The sequence below is a fragment of the Aspergillus luchuensis genome, chromosome 6 (assembly GCF_016861625.1).
Source record: "Aspergillus luchuensis IFO 4308 DNA, chromosome 6, nearly complete sequence".
NCBI lineage: Eukaryota > Fungi > Ascomycota > Eurotiomycetes > Eurotiales > Aspergillaceae > Aspergillus > Aspergillus luchuensis.
In genome coordinates, this window is record NC_054854.1 from 1826023 (window position 1) to 1848872 (window position 22850).

Genomic DNA, 22850 nt, shown 5'->3' on the forward strand with positions numbered 1-22850 from the left:
TCCGTTTATATCTGCATGTCGTTCGAGCCGTTGTTGCATTTGGGCTACGGGGAAGGAATCCGTGGCGCATGGCCGAGGTTTTGTGTCTTTTCGGCGCGCAGGCGTGGCGAAGGGGCGCAGGGCCCTTGTGATCTGGCTTTCATACATCTACTGGATTCCTGGATCTGTCTACATGAATACCTTGTCTTGCATAGGCTGCTACCGTAGTTCTTGAACCCTACCTGCCATACACTACAGCATTCTTTCGTAACCTAAACTCCACTTCTTCCTCCGCGGATATATCACGTGACCCCGGCGATGCGGCGAATCTCCTCAATGAACCTCTCCTTCTCTCATGCCTCGAAAACCAGCGATTGCTCTTCGCTTGTTCATTGCGCCTATCCGGGTTCATCTCGCGTATGCGATCATCGGCCGTCCGGACCCTACGGTGGGCGACACCCCTCCGCCCATCATGGAGTAGGTGCTTCACCGTGGCCCGGCAGGGCGCTGGTCCAGCTCTCCATGCCCGGAGCCCATCTCCGCGTGTACCTCCACAACGATACTTCTCAGGATCCTCACCGGCTCAATCTATCTTCGATGCCGATTCCACTATCTATGCGCTTTCAACAGCATCTGGACGGGCTGCCATTGCCGTTGTGCGGGCATCGGGACCTGCATGTGTGCAAGTATGAGAGCTAACTTCCGCCATTAAATGATACCCAGCCCAGCATCAGCAGCAACAGCTAACCTGCCTCGTTCACACAGATCTACAAATCTCTCTGTCCAGAAGCACCACTCCCCCGACCCCGCTTCGCAGTCGTCCGCACCCTGTACGATCCCTTTCAAAAACCCTCCCCGAATACCGTCCTCGACGCCGGCGCCCTAGTCCTATACTTCCCCGGCCCGAAGACCGTAACTGGCGAAGATGTCCTCGAGCTGCACCTCCACGGCGGCCCAGCCATTGTCAAGTCCGTCCTGACAGCCATCTCGCGTACAAACAACTCCGACTACACAGTCCGCTACGCCGAACCAGGTGAATTCACCCGTCGAGCCTTCATGAACAACCGCCTGGACCTCCCGCAGATCGAAGCCCTGGGTGATACCTTGTCCGCTGACACGGAGCAGCAGCGCCGACTTGCAGTCCGTGGTGCCAGCGATGCCCTATCGAAGCGGTACGAACAATGGCGGCATCAATTGCTCTATGCGCGCGGCGAACTGGAGGCCTTGATTGACTTCTCGGAGGATCAGCACTTCGACGAGTCCACCGAGGACCTGGTGTCCTCGGTTGCGGCTCAGGTGCGGGCTCTGCGGGTCCAAATCGCCCTTCATATCCAGAACGCGTCGAAGGGTGAGCTCCTTCGTAACGGTATAAAGGTCGCTCTTTTGGGGGCTCCGAATGCGGGGAAGAGCTCGCTTCTGAATCGAATCGTGGGCAGAGAGGCCGCCATCGTTAGCACCGAGGAAGGCACCACGCGGGATATCGTGGATGTCGGAGTCGATATTGGCGGCTGGTACTGCAAGCTCGGCGATATGGCGGGGATTCGCTCGGAGCCTAACGATCCCACCGGCCAGAAGAAGACAGTCGTGATTGGCGCCGTGGAACAAGAGGGCATCAGACGGGCCAAGGCTCGTGCCTTGGAATCGGACGTGGTTATTGTGGTCGTCTCAGTGGAAGAAGCCACCGATGGTGCAGCAACGTACCGCCTCGCCGTCGAGCAGGAGGTCGTCGATGCTGCCAACGACTGCGCCCGCGCAGGCAAATGCGTCGTCGTAACCATCAACAAATGTGACCGACTACCGGAGGGTAAACTTCCCCCGCAGCTCATCGAGACAGTCAGCCAGCTTTTCGAAGCGGTCCCGGACTTGCGCCAGCGCATCTTCGGCATCTCCTGTCTAGACGCCACCAACGGCCTGAACCTAACCAGCCCCGGTCCCAGCCAGTCCTCCGATCCCGGTTACATCCAGCAATTCCTACAAGGTCTGATGGCTACATTCGAGGAAATAGCCTCCCCGACAGGGATCGACGGAGATGAGAACGGACAATACGATCATGCATATTGGGAAGATTCACTGGGCGTGACGCATCGCCAAAGTTCTAATTTACAACGCTGTCTCGAACACCTAGATGATTTCCTGACCCAAACTCAACCGCAATCCCAGATGCCTCTACCCTCTTCATCTCGCCAAATCGCTCATGAGTACCCGGAAACAGACATGGACATGGACATTGATATCGTCACCGCCGCTGAACATCTGCGCTCTGCCGCTGATACCATGGCGAAGATCACGGGCCGTGGGGAAAGCGGAGACGTGGAAGATGTTCTGGGCGTTGTCTTCGAAAAGTAAGTTTTATGCTGTAAAGTGTAGTAGTGTGCGTGTGTTGTTGTTGTCATTCTTGTTGCTAACTCATCGGAATAGGTTCTGTGTGGGCAAGTGAGAGAAGTATGTATGATATCGGAAATCATAAGCGCATATTCTCTCCCATCCGGACGATGTCCTCTATAACGCGTCGTATGCTACAACGCCCCTGCGACGGGTTGCTGCTCGTTGTACCCGCCACGGCCCTGCAGCAGCAGCGGGTCAGAAGAAAGAGGTGACAGCGACAGCGAGAGAGATAGGGAACGAGAGGATGAAGTCGGCTGCGCGGGCTTCGGCGCTGTAGTCTCGGGGGTGTTGTATCCTCCTCGGCCCATGGTGATGATCTTGTCTGATCTGAGTTGTATAATCGATGGCGGTGATAATGTATGTATATGATGCAGAGAGCGATGTATATACAGTAGTATATGTTCCGCACGATGGATCGAAAGAATGAAGCAATCACAATCCGAAAGGGTTGTTGTATGTCAGTTGACTGATCAAGAAACAGTAGTAGCGAGTGATAGTAAGTGTATTATAAATATTTAGCAAGTAGTGGTAGTTAATAATAATATCAAGCTTCATCTTCATCCATCAGGACACAAGAACCCTCTATATATACACCTCCAAGTAGTACTACCTCTTGATCTAAGCCCCAGCAACATCCACCAAGAATGGCATACTACCACCACAACCAAATCGAGTGATTCAAAGTCCCCTCGAGTAATACTACATACAACATATCAGGCCCGCATCATCCCAATGATTGATGATAGCTGAATCCCCAATCCCCAATGCTACCGTCGTAGCTAAACTAATGAGATAACTACTAACAAAATGTGCTAAATATAATCGAAGCCTCAGGACCAATACCTCCCTTCCGTATGAGAAAGATTCACAATTGCTTGATAAGACGGGAATCCGAGCCTGGATTCGGCTTGGTATTGTTTCTCTTTGCTTTTTTCTCTCTCTCTGTTTTTATGCTTGAATGCATGACTCAGGTTATAGTATGACCTTTTGGCTTATTTACTACTAGCGTTGGGTTGGTTTTTTTCTGTCTTGCCTGGTTTAATTGTTGGGTTTCATTCTATCATCTGATATTGGATATTATCTTGTCGAGATGGTTCGTCAATAAGGTCAGGTCAGCTGATTATACTTCGTCACGGCATCATACGCACGGCCTGAGGTTTTAAGGTGGCAGTTAAGAGAGGGAGGGATTCACGTCAGCATATCCGTTGCGCCAATGAGGCTGTTCCGTCCCTAAGAGACTTTCTACAGAGTACATAGGTGTTGGTGCTCGCGCAGTGGCTGATTGGATGCGGAAAGGTATGAACCATCGTCATCCTCAGCCACGTTTCATCCTGGCGGTTGACTAGAGCAATCAGCCTGAGGCTTGCGGTAGATAATAAACGAGTCTGAGACATGTCTTTCATTTTGACTTTGATGGGTCAAGGCTTGCTCCCGGCCACATGGCGATGAGATGCCATGCGATGCCATATGCTTATATTGCTGCTATTTTTGGGTCAAGTGCGGGAGTGACTCAATCTGATCCATATTAAGGAAGCTCTCGTATAGAGGTGGCCGTAAGGCAGATCTCTCTCTTCCCCCTCCTCTCTCTCTCTGTTATATGAACTAGCTACATTGTGATGTTATACGATGTGAATCTAGGCGGCAAGCTCCGCCACATCCTCCTCCGGTGCAGTGTATACTGATGATATAGAAGACTCCGTGTCCCATTCTCTCTCTTTATTCTGAGCCTCCCCGTCTGCATGACTCAGAGGTACTGTCCAGGATGCGCGCGCAGGGTTCAGCCCATGCATATCTGTCAAAGAGACAGGAGAATCTGTGGCGCGGACACCAGCCCTCTCGCCTGCATGCGAAAACACACTTTCCAGGCACGGGCTGCTTGGACTAGGATTTCCTCTGGGCACTTCAAAGTAATGTCGCGCCTGAGGCATCGCAATCTGTTCATTGGTTGGGGCAAAGGCCCGCTCATTAGCCTCGAGAATTTGCGGGACGTCGCGAAATCCAGAGTCTATGCGTTGATAAACGCTACTTCCTCGCCGCATATGTTCTGGCGTTTGAGACCGGCTTGCCGGGAGCCCCTGTTCTAAGGTTCCGGGCAGCTCCTGAGGACTCGTTTCTGCTGTAGGAGACGGCTGGATATGGTTTACGACGGCATCGGAGATGAATCCAGAAGGTACCGGGTGCTGCTGGTTGGGCTTTAGCGGAGAGGACCAGACCGGGGAGCCTTCGGCTCCTGGCTGTGACGGGTGCTGCATCTGATATAATAAGCTTTGTACTTCCCGCTTCCTTTCATTCGAAATATCCGCAGACGGCGCAAATCCGATTCGCTCTGCCGTGAGGCCCAGATCCGCGTCGTCTTTGGCAACCATGGGACTACAGGACATGAGCAGGCGGAGCGCACTTGGATGGCCATAGTAAGCGGCATAGCGGTAGGGCTGCCACCCTCGTTCGTCCCGCTTGATGGCTGACGCCCCTCGCTGGAGAAGAAGCGTGACCACGGGCACATGCCCTCCCATGGCGGCCAGACACAAGGGCGAATCCTCTTCCGATCGGACGCCATAAGACAGGCACACAGGGGACCCACGATCGAGCAGGTTCTGAACGGCAGCTGCATGTCCGTACCGGGATGCCACACAGAGCGCTCGATCTCCCGCGGCGTCGCGAGCGTCCAGAGAAGCTCCTTTGTCACATAGTAGATTAAGAAGTGCCATCGACCCACGAACAGCTGCGAGGTGGACCGGTCGACGTTGATCCGAGTCAGCCTGGGCCTCGATGTTGGCGCCTGAGATAAGCAAGAGTTTTGTAACCTCACAATTATCAGCCATGCACGCGTAATGAAGCGGCGTGAGGCCCGAAAGGCAGCGATTTTCTAGTGGCATATTCTTTCGAAGGAGCAACTCCACCACCGCGAACTGTGACTTCATTGCAGCCAGATGTAGGGCCGTTCGTCCTGCAATGTTAGATTTGGCCAGCAACCCTTTCTTCTGGCTAAGAAGATCAACGATCTCGGTGTGTCCATTATAGGCAGCCCAGTGCAACGCCGTCATAGCGGCATCGTCCACCGATCGAGTGGACGCCTTCTTTTTGAGCAGGAGCTGCGTCGCCAGCAGCTGGCCCAGGGCAGCTGCACATATGAGCGGTGTCCTGCGGTCGCTCCCAGCTGCGTTAACGTTCGCTTTCTCATTGAGGAGCAGCTCAATAACGTCAAGATGTCCCCCTTCACAGGCGTAGTGCAGCGGCGCCATCATAGTTCCGTCCTTGGCTTCCAAATCGGCGCCGTTTTGTATCAGAATCCTGGCTATTACTATATCGCCCAGTTTGGCGGCTAAATGTAGCGGGGTCGCTTGATCATTAGCTCGCGCATTGACTTTGGCGTGGCAAGCAAGTAAGAGGTTTGTAGCTTCAGCTTGGCCATGATATGCTGCTACCCAGAGAGCAGTCTGGCCGTTGGCATTCCGTGCTTCGATATCCAAGGACTCAGGAAGAAGCAGTTCTAGCACCCTGCAATGACCGCGCGACGCCGCCAAGTGCAACGCGGTGGAACCCGACTTGTCGGTAGCATCCACTCTAGCGTTTCTTTGCAGCAGTAGATCCAGCACGTCTTCATTCCCGCAATGTGAAGCTACTAGGAGGGCGGTCCTGCGGGTTGAGATATGACGGGCTTCAATGTCATGGCCACTTTCCAGGAGCCTTTCGACATCGGATCGACTGCCCGACTGGGCTGCCTTGATAATTGGCGGCGCAGTCGCTCCATCCGACGATGCCAAATTGATGCTAGTATTCAGATCTCTTTCGTACAGCCGACGCTCCGACGGACTTCGCCCAGGAAGTCGTACGGAAGCTTGCGTTGCTGACCAGCTTGGACGCCTAAGTTGCCGAATGATGGCCCGAATTTTTTCACGCCGTGACCCTGAGGAGCGACTACCCCAGGAAGCGCCACTCGCATCCGACTGCCACCTGCGGACTTGGGTAGGACTCTGCGGTAAAGGAGTTGGTGCGAACGACACGCTCTTACTGTGGCCATGGCTAGAGTCAAACGACGCAGATGGATGTATTGGAAGAACTCCATTTGTTCCGGGTGGGCTTGCACTGCTCACAGTACCACTGCCATACCCTTCATCTATAGGTGGGCTGTAATTGCTGCGGTTGACCGCAGGTTGCGTCGGAGGATGGGTCCGTGGTTGACCGATTGCGCGTCTATAGGGAAGGGAAGTCACCACTGCCCTATCGAAGTCAAAAATCGTGTCCCCCACGGATGATGAGCGACGAGTCAGGCTCGGACTCTCCGCCCGTGAGGGTACGTAGCTGTAAGCGGACCGTAATGTTGCTGTATCGCTGGCGACTTTGGCAATTATCTGGCGATTTTCTGCTCTCCGTAACAGTTCGACTTGTTCGGTTGATGTTCGACTAATGCACGATGTTTAGCATGCAGTAAATTATTGCTGCTTCGGTACCTTTCAAGACTCACCATTGGCAGGCTTGAAGCAGGAGCTGCAGTGCCTGAACCTGCGCACGCAGTCGTTCCTGATGAACCTTCATACTGTCCTCGCTCCAGACGACCTTTACCCGAGTACGAAATCCGACCCCGGTGTCACTTAGCATTGCACCCCTTGTCAGAGCTGAAACCTCGTCCGAGAGAACCTCCATGACAGCGCGACAGCCGTCCAATGCGACTTCAAGTCCCTCGACATATTCGTCTGGTTCGGTTGAGTCACGAACATTATAGCTAGCCCACTCATGTAGCTGCGTGATGGCCGATCGGATGGTCTTCAGCTCGCTGATTAGCGATAGGATGGTGAGGTCGGCATCCTTGAATTTGCCAAATAGATGGTTCAGTGCCCCCACGGTGTCTTTGATGTACTGAGCGATCTGAAACGCACCGGAAAGCAGACCGATTGCGGTGACAGGATCCATCGGCAGTGTAGTGGCCACAGCTCATTGGAAGGGCATCGGCAGCGTAGCGGGGCTGAGCATACGATCATATACAACTCAGAAGTCTTGGGTGCTCGGATCATACATGAGATAGGAGGAAGGACCGTGAAGAGACCATCGATAGTGAAGGAAGAGAGCAGAATGAAAAGAAGAAAACGAAGTCAGCTGAAGGAAGGAAGCCAGCAGAGGATTGACAGCTGAAGGCATCTGAGCTGGAGCGAATCATGGCAGGCTCTAGTGAGCCGTGCAACTGCAGGCCACCACGCCAGTGCCCGTGTTCTAAACCTTCTAAGGCGATCGTCCAAAAACACCGCCCCCAAATCTCGTTCGATTCCCCGCAGCAAACAAGGCAATCCTTGTTTCCCTGGACCTGACATAGCCACATCCGTGGTGGGAATGGCGGATGCAGAGAGATAGGGAAGAAAGTGGATGAAATGGATGAAAGATGGGTGCAAACAAGGGTGCGGCTGTGACCAAGTAGGACAGACATGACCACCCATCCTGGTGTACAACATCACGTTCTCCCTAGGCACCTTGCAAGAACTGGAAGGAAGAAACAAAAATATTAGAAATAGAAATACATTGTCATGAATTGGAGTACATCTAATAAAGAAAATCTCTTTTTTCTATACATGCAGAGTCATCTTTTGTCTGTTTTTCTCCATGCGTATCGTCTCTGTCCAAGAAACATCCACGCCGCAACCCCATAACGAAGACTGGAAGGCTTGGGTATCATAAGAATCACTTTGTCGACAGTCATGCGAGTTTCATTTCTGCTGAACCACTTGCTCTACGCCTCAATGGCGTTCTTGACCCATTTCTCCAGACCACCCTTCGCAATGATCTCCTGCACGTTCGGCGGCAGCTCGCCAACCTTGTGAGTCCACTTAGGTCCATTCTGGCCTTCCTGGATCTCAATCTGACTGCGCCGGACATCCCAGGTCAGAGTCCAACCGGTCCGGCGGGTAAGCTGCTTGTCGCCGAACTCCTCGCGCAGACGGCTAACCAAGCGAGGAACCTCCAGACCCATGAGAGCATTGTTGATGCTGTTACGGGAGAAGATGTTGCCAAAGCTACCCGACACAACCAGGGGAATCTGCTTCGCCAGGAGAGCAGTGGCCGCCTGTTCACGAGAGCTACCACAACCGAAGTTGTATCCGACAACCAGGATGTCACCCTCCTTGGCAATGGAGTGGAACTCCTTATCATAGTTGGACATGCATACTTCTGCCATCTTCTCCACGGGAACATTGTCCTGGTAGGTCCAGTAACCGGGATAGATGGCGTCCGTGTTCAAATTGTCAGCGTCACAGAACACAATCTCGCCAGAGACACGTTCAGGGAATCCAGGATACACCTCAGTCAGGCCACCCTCTTCCTCAACCTTCTCCTCGGGAGCGAAGCGCTTCTCGCCGTCGGCGACAAGGTCATCCAACTGGCCAAGGAGCTTCTCAAGAGCTTGCTCGGTATTGAGCATGCGGTCCTCCTCGCGGATACCATCGCCCTCACCGCGGACAACTTCAGTCCACCCTTCAGGGGGCTGGTACCAGCCAGGACCGCTCAGCTTGCCGCTGAGAGCACTGGCGGCAACAACTTCGGGGCTACCCAAGTAGGCCTTAGCTTCAGTGCTACCCATACGACCCTTGAAGTTACGGTTCGACGCACTGATACCGACCTCACCGGGCTCCAGCAATCCCGTTCCCAGACCGATGCAAGGTCCGCATCCAGCGGGGAGGGCCGTTGCTCCAGCATCCAGGAGAGTCTGCCAGTCACCGGCTCCTTCCGCAGCGAGCTGTTCGGGAATAGACGCGGCAGCAATGTAAAACTTGACGCCATCAGCGATCTTCGGGACCTTCCCACCATTCTTCTCTGCGGCATCCTTGAACACCTTGGCAGCAGCGGCAATGTCCGAAGCCCGAGAGTTGGTGCAGGAAACCAGGTAGGCTTTGTCGACCTTGATATCCTGGGCTTCCAGCTCCTTCAGGGGTGTGGCGATCTTGACCGAGTTGGGGCCGGAAACGTAGGGAGAAAGAGTCGAGAGGTCTAGGAAGAGCTCCTTCGCATACTTGGCACCCTTATCGGCAGTGAGAGGGTTCACAAACAGCTGCTCGATGGCAGGGTGGGTGAAGTTGCGAGCAGCCAGGGTCTTGAACGGCCCATCAGCCAATCCCATGGCCGCAGTGGTAGCCTTGCCCTTCATCCAGCCTTTCAGAACACTGTCCATGGGGAAAATTCCTGACAGGGCACCCCACTCAGTCGTCATGTTGGCAATTGTCAACCGGCTATCCATGGGCAAGCTTCTCATGGTTTCCTCAGAGCCGGTGAACTCAATTGCATGGTTCAGAACATCATCCTTGTCAAACAGACCGCACAGAGCAACGATGACGTCCTTGCCAGTCACGCCGGGAGGCAGGATACCGGTAAAAGTAACCTTGGCCACTGGAGGGATCTGCCACCACGTCTTACCGGTAGCCCAGATACTGGCCGCATCGGTTCTCACGATGGGCGTTCCGACGGAGGCCACCGCACCGTAGGTGTTGCTGTGACTGTCCGAAGCGACCACCAGTGTGCCGGGCCAGGCAAAACCTTCTTCAACCATAATTTGGTGACCAATTCCTCGACCGGCGGGATAGAACTCGACACCGTGTTGCTTAGCAAACTCCTCGATTTGGCGGTACTTTTGCAGGTTCTTATCCGTTTTGTTCTGGACATCGTGGTCGAGTGTCATCACGACCTGATCGGGATCGTGCATCTTGGAGGCACCGATCGACATGAACTTCAATGCGACGGGCCAAGAGTTATCATGGGTCATGATCCGGTGGGGAGCGATGGTCACATAGTCGCCGGACTTGACGAACTTGCCTTCGGGCAGTCCTACGGCATATTTCTGAACGATCTTTTCCGTCAAGGTCTGGGGCACGACCCGGGAGGTCTGCAGGGAGGAGAAGAGGGCGGCGGAGGAAGGGTCATCCAGCTGGGACTGGAAGACATCCTGGAAAAGGAAGCGGGTGGAGGCGAATGCTCGTCGTTGAGGCGTGCTCGGCACGCGGAGGGAGATCCAGCGCCTGCCAGGGCCGGAGGGCAACAAACGCGACTGCATCTTCAAACAGAGGCGTCAAGGATGGGGAGAGGACAGAAGAAAGAAAAGGAAGAAAGTTGAGTGACTCAAAAGTTCACACTTGAAGGCAAACTAAAGGGAAGCCCCGACGCGGACCCAGACCCGATGATCGACCAATCACACGGCACGCATTATTTCTTGCTCCGCGATCGGAGGATTCTGGGGTAAAAGACGGAAGGTAAGGTCTATTGTGTCTTGTCTATATACTCTTTTCTATCGTACATGAATTTTATATTTATGTTTACAATTTCCACACGGCCCAATCCTTTAGATCCAATTCTTTGAGGATTCCCCGGAGTGGCCCTTGCAATTCCATTCCTTGAGCCCAGAGCTTTGGTCCTGCCATATAGCTAATGAAGCCCTCCGGTCCGGAGACCAGAATTAGGTTATTTGTGTTCTTGGTTTCTTCCGATTCCTGGGTAGACGACGGGCCACTGCGGGTGGAGTCCAGGATAAGCTGCTTCCCGATGCTGGTGCCTTCCTCATCGACGAAGTAATCCACGGTCACCTGTCCAGGGTATTGTGACCGAAGAGCCTCCAACTCACGGACTATCAGTGAAGTGCCCGTACTGCGGGGTGCTTCAACAGGGCCGCCTTGGTTGTCCTTCGAAGACGTGAAGAGTCCAGAGAACCACGACCTCGAGGGTGCTGTTGTAGTTGTATTTGTGTCACTCACGCCACCAACGCAGTCCTCCCGCCTTCTGTTGGCCCAGAGGATATGTATTCTAGGCTTATGTGTTTCGTTGGTGCGACGAAGAAGCGTGTGTCCAGCTTGCAGGGCAGGGGCAATTCCCGTGCCTCCGGCGATGAACAAGATCTGCTGCGTATCCGGAGGGATTTCACATTCGATTCGCGGGCCACGTACTTCAATGGGTGCTCCGATCTCTAGACTGTGCAAATAGCGGGAGACCTCGCCGAACGGGTCCTTCCGAATGAAGAAGCGCAGACACTCGTCTTCTTCATCTTCCGAGCAAGTGGCTGGCAGTGGTGTGTAGTCTCTCCCAATCTGCAATTGTGGCTGTTTAAACATCACACTCCAGACACCAGTCTTCCATGCTTCCTCGTAGACGGCATGATTGCTACCATCGGCTGCGGGCGGTTGAAGAACGAAGTAGCTCCCGGTCGACGAGACCGGTTCGCGGGATACTAAATAGTATGGTGTGAACTTCATCTGATTTAGGGTTGTCGAATCTGGACCCTGTTGCGACCGGACCAGGGCACCAATACCCGCCGCAGCGGCAGTTAAAAAGGCGAACCGCAGCCATCGTTGCTGCTTCGGCGGCGGAGTAGACGACGGAGAGGAAGTAGAAGACGCCGGCGAGGTAGACGCATGGCGTCTGGAGGGTCGGATCACGAGCCTCCCAACAGTGGGCGACTCATTAAACTGGCGCAACAAGCCCTGAGGGAAAGCGCGGGGCTTCATGGGTGTAGGGGAAAAATTGGGGCAATGGATGGGGAAGTGGAACATGACGCTATAAAAAGCAGACCGGAGATCTCATGGCGCTAAGCCTCATTGGGCCGCGGACGCAGGGAGTCGCATTTCCCTTCATCTTTCCTTCTTTGTCCCTCAATAGATCTTCTTCAATACTTCATGCTTCTTCCTCCCCAAGCCGCTAATTCTTGTCTTGTCTTTTTATTATCTGCTAATCCCCATTGCTTTTATAGGGGAGGAGGAATTGCCCGTCCACTCGTTGCTCCCGGAAAGTCTCCCCCCCGTGGAATGGAACACCGCCCTGTGCCCCATCCTTAACTGCCCGCTCTTGTTCTTCCACCTCCCAACCAGCATTTGTTTCGATCTTCCTTGAGCGGCATGTCCCATATAGCCTTTTCGAATTCTGAGTCCAGGTCGGGCAATTACCATGCTCCCAGGGATTCCCTCGAACTGGCGTCCTTAGCCTCTTCGCCCGACTCCGGCCCCAGATCCTCCCGCTCCTCGTCTCCCTCCGGCATTTCGTCGTCGCGCAAGCTCTCCCTCGAAGATGAAGACCCTCTTTCCAGCTCCCATCCACAGTCGCAGGGCCCGTCAGGGCGTCCCCGCTCGGCTCGCTCATACTCGATATCTTCAGCCTTTGACTTCGGGGCGACCTTATTTCCCTTGTCGCAGACGACCGGTGGTTATGCTCCGTTGGGGGTCTCGTCCGCAGACCGAGAGGCTGGAATTGCTGATGGGTCCTTGGAGAGGAACAAGACATTGACTTATATGAACGGTCTATCTCTCGTGATTGGGCTGGTGATCGGCTCGGGTATTTTCTCATCTCCCAGCCAGGTCAATGTCAATGCGGGGTCGCCTGGTGCATCGCTGATTGCATGGGTTGTTGCTGGCTTACTCGCTTGGACGGGGGCAGCCAGCTATGCAGAGCTCGGTGGAGCTATTCCCTTGAATGGAGGCTCCCAGGTGTATCTCTCCAAGATTTTCGGGGAGCTAGCGGGCTTCCTGTTCACGTGGTGCTCAGTCTTGGTCTTGAAGCCGGGAAGTGCGGCCATCATCGCAATTATCTTCGGAGAATACGTCGTAAGAGCCTTTGTCGGCGCAGATGTGGAAACGGTTAATCCCTGGATAAACAAGGCTGTTGCGTTTGGCGGAATTTTCGTGGTGACATTGTTGAACTGTATTTCAACGAGGGTGGCTGCGCGCATTGGTGACCTCTTCATGTTTTTCAAGTTTGTCGCATTGCTGGGCGTCACCATAATCGGTATCATCGTGGCTATAACAGGTCACTCATCGACTGGCAGTGCCAACAAGGAGTGGAAGACTGGCTGGTTCGAGGGCACGAACCTCGACATATCCGCCTGGGCTGTAGCTCTGTACGCAGGTCTTTGGGCCTTTGACGGTTGGGACAACGTACGTCTTTTACATCCCCAATATCCCATGATATTTTCTTACTGACTCCACTTAGACGAATTACGTGACTGGTGAATTCAAGAATCCCAACAAGGATCTTCCACGTGTGATTCACACGGCCATGCCACTAGTCATCCTCTCCTATCTCCTTGCTAATATCTCCTACATTCTCGTTCTCCCTCATTCCACTATTGAGGCGACTAATACCATCGCCATTCAGTTCGGCGACAAGGTATTTGGTCACGTGGGTGCCCTTATATTCGCGCTTATCGTATCCGCGAGTTGCATTGGCGCCTTGAATGCCACGGCTTTCACCAGCGGCCGTTTAGTTTATGCAGCCGGAAAAGAGGGCTATATCCCCTCTATATTCGGTAAACTTTGGACTCGAGATACCTCGACCAACCGACTCCAGCGCCGCTCCTGGGCCACCAAGGTCTTTTCGCGTCTCTGTGGAGACGGCACGCGAATTGGTTTCACCCCCATTTACGCCATGGCGCTGAACAGTACACTCACCCTCATTTACGTCATTGTTGGCGAGTTCAAGACCCTTGTCACCTTCTACGGTGTAGCCGGATACACCTTCTACTTCGTGACGGTGCTAGGCCTGATTATTCTCCGCGTGCGGGAACCCTACCTGCATCGCCCCTACAAGACCTGGATATCCACTCCCATCATCTTCTGCTGCGTTAGTCTCTTCCTCCTCAGCAGGGCTGTCATTGCAGAACCGCTCCAGACATTAATCGTCGTCGCGTTCATCATTGCCGGTATTCCAGTCTACTACTGGCGCATCTACAAACGCGATGGACGTAAAGCGTTTCCGAACTGGAAATTCTGGCAGCGCCAGTGAGATCCATCCTATAATTCCTTCATGACCCCTCAACAACAACAACGAGAAACAGCCGGTGAATTATTTATGATATGACCACTACTATTTATGTTTTTCTTATAATACTTTTCCCTTTATTTCTTCTTCTCGGGATGTTTGTCTTCTTATAATGTTATTATACATTTTTTATATCATTTTTCTTGCTTTCTAATTTCCTTTCCCCTTGTTTCTTTCATTCATAGCAAACTATGCTATATATCGGTTGGGCTTGGTTGGATGGACGGTTCTCCCATGATAATCATTTGCTATGATACCCATTCGCATATTATCCGGGATTATTTTGCATGACGGAAAGGCCGGTTTAAGTGGGAAATGCTTCAAGGCATTTGCTTTCAGCTTTGCATATCGTCATCGAAGTTATGGCGATGGGTGGAGTCTCATCTTCCTTTTCTTTTGGGGTTTTTTTTTTCTGGGGAACGGGGTCATATGCCATATATACAATTGTATTTAATAGAGATTGAAACGAAACAATGAACCGAGGCTTCTGCAAAGCTAGGGCTAGTACCATAGATATCAGAGCTCGGTGTCATGATGGTTCTATAGTTCTATAATTCTCCAAAATCTAGCTTAACTACTCTGTCATGTGTCAGTTACCATGAATTACAACATGGTATCTCACTCGCGCGTCGAATTGTTCCTCATTCTCAATTGGTCGATCAACGAGACACGATCAGGTTTATCGAGGCCCAACCCATCCCAACTGTCTGCCTGCAGAAGCATAGCCGGAGGATCATCATGATTAGCCTCTCCCTCAGCGAAGAAACGCAGTTCACACTGAGAGGCTTGGTCAGGTTGCAGATAGATGCGGGTAGAGATGACGGTGCGCTCGTTCACAAACACTTCAAGCACGCTTTTGTCCCAAAACGCATGGATTTGTAGCGTCTCTTCTTTTTGTTCGCCGGATGGGGTTTCAAGCATGAATAGCGTATGGGGAGCGGTCTCTGGTTCATGGTTAATGCGGGAGTCATGCGGAATTGGTCGTTGGATGCAGAAGGTTTCGCTGGCTGGTTCCCAGTATAGAGTAGTACGGCGTGGGGGTTCTGCACCGGCTGGTTTGTGTTGGTGTACTGTTAGTAGGAGTAAGAATTGAGAAGCCTATGATGTATGCCGGTGTGAGGGGAAGGGAAAAAACATACCGAGGCCATGGCGAATTTCTATGCCTACTCTGCCGCATCGGTCGCTGACAGAGAATTCGGTGTCGATCTCCCATTTCGATGTTTTCAGAGAAAAGTGGGCTTTTGGTGGAGAGATACAACTGTCGAGTGTGCTTAGGGGCAGATGCTCAATATGCATGCTGCTGGTCTTACTGCGAAGAGCTTTAAGTCGTGGGTCTGGGACAACACCCAGCGTCCGGATAGTAAATGTTTCCTGGCTCTCCTCTTGTGCTTCGATCGAGGTGATAGCACTCAACTCCGAGCGCCGAGCTTGTTTGACATGGCGCAGGGTGATCAGTTTCACTACCCGTGGAATAGACAACATGCTGCTCCATGCTTGTTGGTGCCGTAAATCATCTGGCAGGTCATCTTCTGTAATCCAGCAATAGACTATCTGTTGGCCTGTGACTGGGTCCCAGAAGCTATTTGCCGCATAGGCGCAACCGTGATCAAAGACCCCAGAAAATGCATAGGAAGCGAGAGCGTCGGTTGTGCTACGCGGTTGGGTGCTGGAGCAAGGCTTGATGGACATCCAAAGCTGTGCTCGAGGTGTCTTTTTCCGGCTTCTGTCGGGTAAAAGACCACCCTCAGCCCCCATGAGGATAAACAGTCGAGTAACATCCTCGTCGTCCGTCATGGGAATCCAGTTGACGACTTCCCAGTTGACACCCAGATCGCCGGACCAACGGGAAGGTTGGAAATTGAGCCCAACGTCAACTAGCGGTCCCATGTACTTCCACTGTCGTAAGTCGTGAGGATGGATGGAATACACAAAGGCTGTTGGGGTCTGTCCGGCGATCCCTCCGGAGATAAGACCGCAGAGGTCGGAGGATGGAAATGCCTCGGGCTGTTCCTGCATGAACTGCCAGACGCCAACGAAAGGATCCCGCCAGCCTGTTACTTTGACATCCGGGGGAGAGCGTGGTATAACTGGGTTGCAGTCAAGACGCTGCCATGTCAAACCCTGGTCATGCGAAGTGGCTAAACTGACTGACTCGGAGCCAGGCACATACGGCAACGTGTAATGAATGGGAAGGCGTTTCACTGATGTATATATAACAGTAAGGGCATTCGGGACCCCATCGACGGCATTGGGCCGGAAACAGCCTGTAAAGACACCGCACTGGTCATATTCGGTGGTGGGCTGCAGACATGGCTCGGGGTAGACATCCCAATGGAGCAGATCATTAGAAACCGCGTGCCCCCAAGACATATTCCCCCAGTCATTGCCTTTCGGGTTCCACTGGAATGATAGGTGATAGAGCCCGGTTGCAGGATCATGGCCCAGACCGCACGGATCATTCATCCACCCGTGGGGGGCAGTGAAATGGTAGGATGGCTGCCATCGCTGGGCGTCATCTGAGAGGCTAATTTGCCGCTCCATGCGATTTGATCTCGAGTGGAAACTGGAAAAGCGATAGCGTTGTGGTGGGTTGCAGAGACGCTTGAGAGTGTCTCGAGGTTGAATCGCTTGTAAATTTCAGTAGTAGTCCTCTCTCCATCGGCAAGCAATGACGGGAATTCTCCTATCAGGGCAAGAAGAATCAGTCGTCGCTTTAGTGACGCCTTATCGAAATCTCCCGATAAAGCTCAAAAGGTCCGGGAGCTAACGGCGGCTGTTGCTTGCAAAAATTCGGTCCAGCCGAGCTTGTCTGCCTGTAGTGAGTGGACGATGATTCTTGCTCGAATTGTCGCGTCGTGGGGCAGGCATGATTCATTCAATCAATCAATCAATCCCCGGAGGATCTTCGGCGAAATGAACCCCAGACTCAAGTCAACTCCCACTCTATTTCAAACAGGGATATCCAGCATATTGTGGGGAATGAATAGGTATCGCTACACCAATTTGTAATAATCCCCGTGAAGAGTCTGTCCTCAGAGCTGGCAAAATTGAATCCAAGCCTATCGCAATCCTCCATAGGTATCATTTCAACAATTTCCATCACGGCCCGATACCAAACACATTCTTCCCCGTAAAAGATCGATCCAATGATAGAGTTTAAGCCAAGGGACGATGGCTGGAGATAGGATCCACTAGCGTGGCAAGTGGAGTCACCAGAAGAGAAACCTTGCCAGTGTCTGCATCCCATCTTTGCTAAGAGGATTGCTTGGTAGGGCAATAAATAGAATCCCCATGGGCCTGCGACAACAATTTTTCTGGGGACGGGCTGGATGACGCGTCTTCTCCCCCCCTTGACATTCTAGTGGGCTTGTTTCTTGCAGATATTTCTCTTACCAGCCTGATGGGGTTTTCAACGTTAAGGAGATTAATGAATTTTAATGATTGATTGATTGGCGTCTGCGATGCCATTCAATTTCTGGCGTTTACATGCATGGGGACAACCACAATGTCCAATGAATTGGAAACCCATGCCCCTGACACCATAAAAGATGTCAGTCATGTTCAGCATGTCGATTTCGCCTCAGACAGCAGAACCTTCTCCAAGGAGCGTACAGTCAATTTCTTTCTGCTTCTGACCTGCGCTGCTTTCGGCTCGGCTTCATTGGTTTTTGGTTTCGATGACAAGATAATTTCACCTGTAGCTGCATTGGCGCCATTCGTAAGTGTCAATGAACCCATTGTGAAACAACGTCACAGGAATGGTTCCATTGGGCTAACAGCATGATTAGGTCGACAAATATCAAGGGCCTGAGCCACTAACAGGAAAACTGGTCTTGACGGCTCGCAATCAAAGCATTTTATTCTCCATCCCTCTAATCGGTTCCATTCTGGGAGGCTTAGCTGCCTCTCCGCTGAATTCGAGGTTGGGCCGGAAGTGCCCCTTGTTGATTGCCTATATAATTTCCATCGGCGGCAGCTTGCTCCAGGTCCTGGCCCCCAACCTGGGGGCATTTGTTTCTGGCCGATTTATCAACGGGATCGCTACAGGGATTGCCAATAGCACGGCTCCCTTGTATCTAGCAGAGGTGTGCACGCCGGTGCTCTAGGCTTTCTGGGAGTCTCACTCACCGTATTACAGGTCGTTCCTGCCTCTATGAGAGGCAGAAGTGTATCGCTGATTAATATTCTCACCCTGGTAGCTGGTGTCCTGGGCACCATCGTGGTGTTGTGCACTCACGACTTGAGGGGCTCGAGTTCGTACCGGATTCCTTTAACAGTCCAATGTGTCCTTCCTGCGTTGCTATTCATCTGGACCTTGCCTCTGCCCGAGAGCCCGCAATGGCTTGTTTCTAAAGGCAGGCTGGAAGCGGCTCGCAGCAACTTGCGAAAACTGCGCTGCTGCAGTGAACAACGGGTCGATGAAGAGCTTCGAGATATGGAACTTTCCGAAGGACACGCTTCTGATGTGAACGTGTCTTTCATGAAAATCTTCTCGAAAAAGCACCTTCAGCGCACTTTGACTGCCGGTTCTTTCTATTCTCTGAACCAGGTTTCAGGCATCATTCTTTCAACAACATATAGCACGGTCTTCCTGTCCGGGATTGGCATCGGAGACCCATTCACATTAACTGTGATAGCTTCTTGTTGCACTCTTGCGGGTACGATCGCTGCGCCGTTCATGTTGGACCGGGCTGGCCGCCGCCCTACCGCATTAGCGGGCATGAGCATCCTCTTCGTCATCGACCTTGCGGCTGGTGGTCTGGCGTTCAACAAGGGGAACCGCCATTCAGCCATCGCAATTGCGGCCTTATCCTTTGCATTCAACTTCTTCTGGGCCTCCTCCTTCTCCCCAATATCGACGCTGCTGCCTTCGGAGATGGCAACTCCTAAGCTTCGTCACCATACCATGGCATATACAATCGCCTGCGCCCAGACCACCGCAGTGATCACGACTCTGGTGGTGCCCCAGCTGACAGCACGCGATGCAGCAAATCTGGGGCCAAAAACCTATCTGGTATTTGCCGGCTGCATGGCGTGTATCCTGATCTTTGCCTATCTTTTCATCCTAGAGACCAAAGGCCGCACATTCGTGGAAATTGACGCAATGTATAATGCCAATATCCCTGCACGGAAATGGAGGCAATATTGGTCTTCGCTCGAGAAGGCCAGTGGCTCTGATCCCCAAGGCTCCACAAAGCCTCCATAGCGGCAGCTTGAAGAGAAAGCCGACTTAACCAGCGGATGCTGTCATCGGTGTAGGAAATACGAAGCTGTAACACTTATTTCTATGGCGCTGTATTTTATAGTACACTATAGTCTGGCTGTTTTCAGTATCATGGCGTGGTGTGGTGACCTTCAATTGTACCAAAGAGTGCGCTTAGAATAAACCAAAAAGATAGGGTAACAGTTTCCTGAACCACTTTGTGATATAACCTAGAACGCCAAATATAAAGTAAGAACACAGAAGAAGAAAAGAAATGTCAGGGTAAGCTACGGAAAGCATGGATGCCGGCAGTATGCAAGCTCTTATTATTGTGAGCCCCAGGCATGACCGGTGCCGTCCAATGAGCTCAGTAATGTTCGATACCTTTCCATGAAAGGATGGTTTCCACCCCGCAGACTGTTCAACAGTAAGAGAAAATCTTCCGTTAGAGTTTTGGAGACCAATTGACTACCAGCCATTGGTATCTGAGGGCTGGGCATGGTTCTCGCTGGTGATGCCAATGTGGTGCCCTTCGCAAGAGGCATCTGGACATTGAACAAGACGCTAATGGCGCCGACTGCAATGTCGTACAACTTCTCAGCCTACTTTGGTTAGCAAATCTGATGGAAGGATATTCAAGGTTGTACATACAAGCCCAATTCCGTGAGCTTCCATAGAGCTCAGCCGCAAGGATCGACAGATGTCAAGCGTCTCTTTCGCAACAGATACGGCGTAGTGGAGCCCCAGTTCATGGTGCTCAGATGCAGGCCGCAGTAGCCCATGAGTGGAACAGAGCACCCAGATACGATTCTGAAGCCATTTTTTCGTGATAAAGACGTCTGCACATTGAGTTTCTCGTAGACCTATTGCCGGCCGGTTTCCCTGGTTATCGCCCAGGGTTGACTTAGAGCGCTCAAACCAGTCGTAGCCTTTATATCGTTCCGACTCGCTAACGCGGCTAAGATTCTGATGGATCGTTAAGGCCTTGGCTTCCGTAAGCTTCTCGCAGTATCCAGCGCTGATGTTGCATCTTTGGTTCCAGCAATCGACAACATCCTCGTCAATAGCATCAAACAATTCCATCAGACGAGCGAGGCCCATCATCCCCTCGGCATCTTTTTCGTTATGGACGATGATGCCAGACACCACACTATGGGTGGCAGTATGAATGAAGTCATGAACAGGTCGCATGCTGAAGCCTGGTCGACCCCAGAAAGTGATGGGATGCCTTCGCTGTAATGCATAAGCTCTGTGAGAATTGTTAGTTAGTGACAACTCCAAGAAGCCCGATCCAAATGTACAGTACCTCTCCGTGATTGACAGAACTAGATACGTCCGTAAGCGTTGTCCCTTCTCGTCGCTGGGTAAATCTCGATACGAATCCGGGTTGTTCAAGCCCATTGTAGCAGCAAGGTCGAGAGCCTCCCTTAGGCGGAGCCATGCGGCGTTATGCTGGTTGCTGCCAAACAGGCACCCGAACAGGAAGAAACTTGTAAGGACCGCTTCAACTGTTGGGTGTTCCCCAAAATCAGAGCAGCTTCGCATCTTGGTCGCTTCGTTCATCATGGACCGAGCTTGGTTGGCACGAGAAGAAGACGTCGGTCGCTCGGCGATTTCAATTGGTTGGGTAAGGGAAAATGCGCACAATGCGAGAAGCATTGCACCAAATTGCGGGTTTCTGCGATGCTCCTGGGACAACATTCGGATGAATAGTGATGAACGGTTTAGCACCGGTAATGTTGGATGCAAACGATCAAAATAGACGTCAATCCAGGGTATCATGTTTGCTTCCACAATGGATGAGGGCCAGAGCGTGTTTGTTTCATTGGGGGGTGGATGGAGGACACTGGGCCCGGACATGGGTACACTTGCTGCCTCTACTGGGTGTGGCTGTAGACCTGCAGAAGCAGCCTCTGGTTGTATGATAGATGGAAGCGAGGCTTTCAGGTAGATGTTACTGCCCGGAAAATCGAACACGGGTACCTGAGCATCCAGTGTATCTGGAAGCCAGTATTCGACATCAGTGCGCTCATTCCAATTGACGCCGCTATTACTATGAGTTTCAATTTGAGAGGCCCCGGAATTCCAATTAGGGGCAATTGGGGCGGGTGGTTGAGGATGAGAAAGCTCCACGGGTACCGAGGAGGCCTCACTATGCATGGGCCAGTGTGCGGCATCCTGAATTGGCTGGACGGCATTGGAGCTCCCATCTCCCCGGGATGGTGACTCCGTTTGATAAGCGAAAGCACCTGGGAGGGGGTTGGAAGCTACTTGGCTCTGTGAGCTATTCAAGCCCGGTAAGTTGGTTTGTTGCTGCCGGATCTGAGACACACGGCTTTCCATACGCAACGGATAAAAATGGTTAGATTGATAAACATGAAAGCAAGCAAGTCAGGAGCCAGGCAAGCATTCAGACTCACTGTCCAGTGGGACCACGTTTCTTCTGCGGTTGAAAAAAGGTGCATTCAAAGCCCATGGAAATACATGCCCGGCATGGTTGGGATAGACTACACTGCAGTTACTGAGGCGATTAGCTCGGCCGGCCAGACTCGGAAAGACAGTCAAGTCAAAGTACACGGGTGGACCTCGGAGGTTTTCTCCTGGGAAAGAACTAAGGAAAAGAAAAACAGACAGGGGGACCCCAGATCGGAAGGAGGTCCGTAGGAATCTAAGTATATTACTTGCCTTGATCTTGCGGAACTTGCATTGGTCGCACGCACGTTTCGCAATTGCGCCGGAGGACTTCTTTCGGGACTCGGTGCGGATGGCACCGGTCATCGCTGATGTTGCAGCGGCACCAGAGTCGGGGGGATTCATGGTGGCATGTCCTCAAAGTTATTGAGGCTGAATGGTTGAAAAAAGGAACTTAGTAATCGAGAGACAAGTAGTAGAAAGACAACATTGAACAATGCATCTCACGAGTCATGAGCATTGTTGTGAACAGGTCAAAATTGTTTTCCAACACGCCTCGGAGCTCACAGCCAGTGATGGAAGGCGTCGGCAGCTGAGTGAGGAGAAACGGGGAAATTCGAAGGGGAAAAGCTGGCCGGCGTGTGGCCGGTGTTTCCAGTTGTGGATTTGATCCTGGTGGGGATTCATTCCCCCACTCCAATTCTAATCCAATCCTTTTTTCTCTCTCCCTCTTAAGGTAACCTGACTTTATTTTCGAAGGCAGTATTGAATACAATTACCGTTTCCCCAGATTCTCTTTGAGCATTGTCTTTTTCAAATACGTCTTAAGCATTATCTTCCGCTTGGGCAGTCTCCCCCAGAAAAAATATTTGCCGGTTGATCAGCGATCCCCCGGAATTACTTCGGCGTGCCTGACTAGCCAAGGTTCAATCAATCCAAATGCAGTCTAAATCCGTTCTGTTAGAATCTAATCTACCGATGGGGGTCGATTTTTCTTATCAAGACTGAATTCCGATTACTCCGCACGAATGCCTGGCTTCGCTATCAAATGACCCTTGTATCCCGTAGTTAACCCCACCTTCAACAAGTTGTACTGCTT

At 52.2% G+C, this 22850-nt stretch overlaps 10 protein-coding genes across 10 annotated transcripts; 3 read left to right on the forward strand and 7 right to left on the reverse strand.

Annotated features, from left to right (window-relative positions):
* Nucleotides 1-398: 398 nt before the first annotated feature.
* On the forward strand, nt 399-2325 carry MSS1 (tRNA modification GTPase; the record flags this gene model as incomplete). Its single annotated transcript, XM_041692795.1, has 2 exons — nt 399-665; nt 745-2325. 2 exons carry the CDS (start codon nt 399-401, stop codon nt 2323-2325), a joined length of 1848 nt encoding a protein of 615 aa, XP_041546144.1.
* Nucleotides 2326-2495: 170 nt separating this feature from the next.
* Nucleotides 2496-2672, reverse strand: AKAW2_60647A (uncharacterized protein; the record flags this gene model as incomplete). Its single annotated transcript, XM_041692796.1, has 1 exon — nt 2496-2672. The coding sequence occupies one exon, from the start codon at nt 2670-2672 to the stop codon at nt 2496-2498; it is 177 nt and encodes a 58-aa protein (XP_041546145.1).
* A 1326-nt stretch (nt 2673-3998) lies between these two features.
* AKAW2_60648A (ankyrin repeat protein) lies at nt 3999-7275 on the reverse strand (the record flags this gene model as incomplete). Its single annotated transcript, XM_041692797.1, has 2 exons — nt 3999-6768; nt 6830-7275. 2 exons carry the CDS (start codon nt 7273-7275, stop codon nt 3999-4001), a joined length of 3216 nt encoding a protein of 1071 aa, XP_041546146.1.
* A 97-nt stretch (nt 7276-7372) lies between these two features.
* On the reverse strand, nt 7373-7783 carry AKAW2_60649A (uncharacterized protein; the record flags this gene model as incomplete). The annotated part of the gene is made up of 1 exon (XM_041692798.1): nt 7373-7783. The coding sequence occupies one exon, from the start codon at nt 7781-7783 to the stop codon at nt 7373-7375; it is 411 nt and encodes a 136-aa protein (XP_041546147.1).
* A 300-nt stretch (nt 7784-8083) lies between these two features.
* Nucleotides 8084-10393, reverse strand: lysF (homoaconitase LysF; the record flags this gene model as incomplete). Its single annotated transcript, XM_041692799.1, has 1 exon — nt 8084-10393. The coding sequence occupies one exon, from the start codon at nt 10391-10393 to the stop codon at nt 8084-8086; it is 2310 nt and encodes a 769-aa protein (XP_041546148.1).
* Nucleotides 10394-10652: 259 nt separating this feature from the next.
* Nucleotides 10653-11834, reverse strand: CYC2 (cytochrome b5 reductase family protein; the record flags this gene model as incomplete). Its single annotated transcript, XM_041692800.1, has 1 exon — nt 10653-11834. One exon carries the CDS (start codon nt 11832-11834, stop codon nt 10653-10655), a length of 1182 nt encoding a protein of 393 aa, XP_041546149.1.
* Nucleotides 11835-12221: 387 nt separating this feature from the next.
* AKAW2_60652S (putative amino acid transporter) lies at nt 12222-14100 on the forward strand (the record flags this gene model as incomplete). The annotated part of the gene is made up of 2 exons (XM_041692802.1): nt 12222-13253; nt 13309-14100. 2 exons carry the CDS (start codon nt 12222-12224, stop codon nt 14098-14100), a joined length of 1824 nt encoding a protein of 607 aa, XP_041546150.1.
* Nucleotides 14101-14754: 654 nt separating this feature from the next.
* On the reverse strand, nt 14755-16677 carry AKAW2_60653A (glycoside hydrolase family 32 protein; the record flags this gene model as incomplete). Its single annotated transcript, XM_041692803.1, has 2 exons — nt 14755-15206; nt 15276-16677. The coding sequence occupies 2 exons, from the start codon at nt 16675-16677 to the stop codon at nt 14755-14757; spliced, it is 1854 nt and encodes a 617-aa protein (XP_041546151.1).
* A 949-nt stretch (nt 16678-17626) lies between these two features.
* On the forward strand, nt 17627-19342 carry AKAW2_60654S (uncharacterized protein; the record flags this gene model as incomplete). The annotated part of the gene is made up of 3 exons (XM_041692804.1): nt 17627-17854; nt 17925-18221; nt 18275-19342. 3 exons carry the CDS (start codon nt 17627-17629, stop codon nt 19340-19342), a joined length of 1593 nt encoding a protein of 530 aa, XP_041546152.1.
* Nucleotides 19343-19665: 323 nt separating this feature from the next.
* On the reverse strand, nt 19666-22156 carry AKAW2_60655A (CeGAL family transcription factor; the record flags this gene model as incomplete). Its single annotated transcript, XM_041692805.1, has 5 exons — nt 19666-19941; nt 19991-20588; nt 20646-21674; nt 21760-21851; nt 22025-22156. The coding sequence occupies 5 exons, from the start codon at nt 22154-22156 to the stop codon at nt 19666-19668; spliced, it is 2127 nt and encodes a 708-aa protein (XP_041546153.1).
* Between the last annotated feature and the right edge of the window lie 694 nt (nt 22157-22850).